This window comes from Littorina saxatilis, unplaced genomic scaffold (assembly GCF_037325665.1).
Source record: "Littorina saxatilis isolate snail1 unplaced genomic scaffold, US_GU_Lsax_2.0 scaffold_538, whole genome shotgun sequence".
Taxonomy (NCBI): Eukaryota; Metazoa; Mollusca; class Gastropoda; order Littorinimorpha; family Littorinidae; genus Littorina; species Littorina saxatilis.
Window position 1 is genome coordinate 31,355 of NW_027126395.1, and position 1,876 is coordinate 33,230.

The 1,876-nt window shown below is 46.4% G+C and overlaps 1 protein-coding gene across 1 annotated transcript in view; it reads right to left on the reverse strand.

The window, feature by feature from the left end:
- Positions 1–807: 807 nt before the first annotated feature.
- The window catches only part of LOC138954836 (polyadenylate-binding protein 1-like), a 20,266-nt gene continuing 19,197 nt past the window's right edge, over positions 808–1,876 (reverse strand). The window contains exon 2 of the mRNA XM_070326598.1: positions 808–1,520. Coding sequence (XP_070182699.1) covers positions 915–1,520 — 606 coding nt within the window. The 3' untranslated portion in view covers positions 808–914. The remainder of the gene's footprint in view (positions 1,521–1,876) is intronic.

Below are 1,876 nucleotides of genomic sequence, written 5' to 3' on the forward strand. Positions count from 1 at the left end.
CAATTTCATCCTGCCAAACATGCCTAGGACATCCAGTGGGCTAGTTTCTGACTAAAATCGAGCAATAACAGAGAAAGGGACTTGACATTTTAACTTTGTCATAAGTTTGGAATAAAACACAAAGATGACAGATGTTTTCTGAACAATGAACACCCTTCAAAAGTATATTTAAGAAAATTGTAAAATGTACAAAATAAAAGAAAGTTACAAAGGAATAAAAAAAGTGAAGAAGAATTTGATTCTTGTTGCGTTTTGGGTCCAGCTGACCATATAGGCCAAATCAGGACCCCTTTGTGAAGAAGAATCCACAACACACTGCTTACTGCTTTTGAAAGTTCCAGAATGAAGATAAACAAGAAATTCCTCTGATAGGAAAAACACCCCCGTCAAGGGAAATAACCTTCTCAGTTGGTGGCAGTGAGAATGGTTATTTCCCTTTGACCAACGGGGGTGTCCGTCTATAAGTCGTTGTATAATTTTAATCCACCAATAACTCCCTAACCGTATGTTTGACTGGTCCCAATTTTTGTAAGGACCGTCTCAGGAATGTATAGAACCTGTTCACCAAGTTTGGTGACGATCGGTCCGTTCATTCTTGAGATCTACTTGCGAACACAAACACCGCCACAAACACACAAACACATCGAGTGAAACCTATACACACCCCTATACCGGGGGTGTAAATATGGCGTTAAAAGCTGGAGCATAGGCTTGGCTGTAACCTTTTTCAGTTCCTAAAACAGAAAAGATATCAAATAAGAAGCTTGCACGAAAGCAGAAAAAAAAAATATGATTAAAAACAAAGTAGTGACTAGTTACGTAACAGTCGCCACCGTCTCAGGTGTAAACCCACACACGCACAGAGGAATGTTGGCGGTCTCATTGGCAAACGACAGTTTGGGATTGCAGCAGAACTACTTGTCCTTGGGAGAAGCGGCCTCCTTGGCCTGGTCAGCCTGCAGCACAGCGATGGCCTCCTCCACCATGGCATTGAGCGACTCCCGAGACTCCAGAAACTGCAGCAGCTCAGAGTTGTCGATCTCCAGCAACATGCCAGTGATCTTGCCCGCCAGGTGGGGGTACATGCGCTGGATCAGCGGGAACAGACGCTCACCCAGCATCTGCTTCTGCTCCTGTGGGGGAGCACTGGCCAGCATGGTGGCGGTCAGTGGCTCCTGTCCAGAGATGGTCAAGTTCTGTGGCGGGGCATGGGGCATCCCACGCCGCCCTGGACGTTTTTTTAGTGGCTTGCGCATGTTTCGAGGTGAACTTGTAGCCGGCCTGGGCAGAAGGAGCACCCATGGTGGCCGGTGGGCGACTGACTCCCGTTCCCATGGGACAATGGCCTTGCTGGGCGGCACCAGGGGGCACACCACACTGGCCAGTGATGGAGCGAGCTGTCTTTCTGGGTTTGTCTGCAGTCTGCGGTGTTGTCGCTGATGTCGCTGTAGATGTGGCTGGTGATGGCTGTGCAGGCTGCTGTAAGGTTCTCGGTGTTGTGGCGGGCTTTGTGATCTGACCTGTACACAGATTTCAGGTTCATAATAACTTTCGTGTTACATGTATAGCCTGCGTTTTAGAATACTTTAGGAATTACTAAATGTCACGTGAATTATGATACGTTGGGTTTTTAATTTGTTTTATAAAAGAGGTATTTTTCTGAATTTTACCAGGTATTGCAATGAATTGTTTCGTGGCATTAGAGACTAAATACTGACCCCTCTCTACATATTTCGTTATATGTCCATTGATGCCTGTAGCGCCCTACAGTGTTTGACATAATGACGCGTTGCCCCACGCACAGACAGACACGTGAACAGCGCAAGATGACATCATCACACAGGTGTAACCGTACAGGTATCATATGTTATGGTCC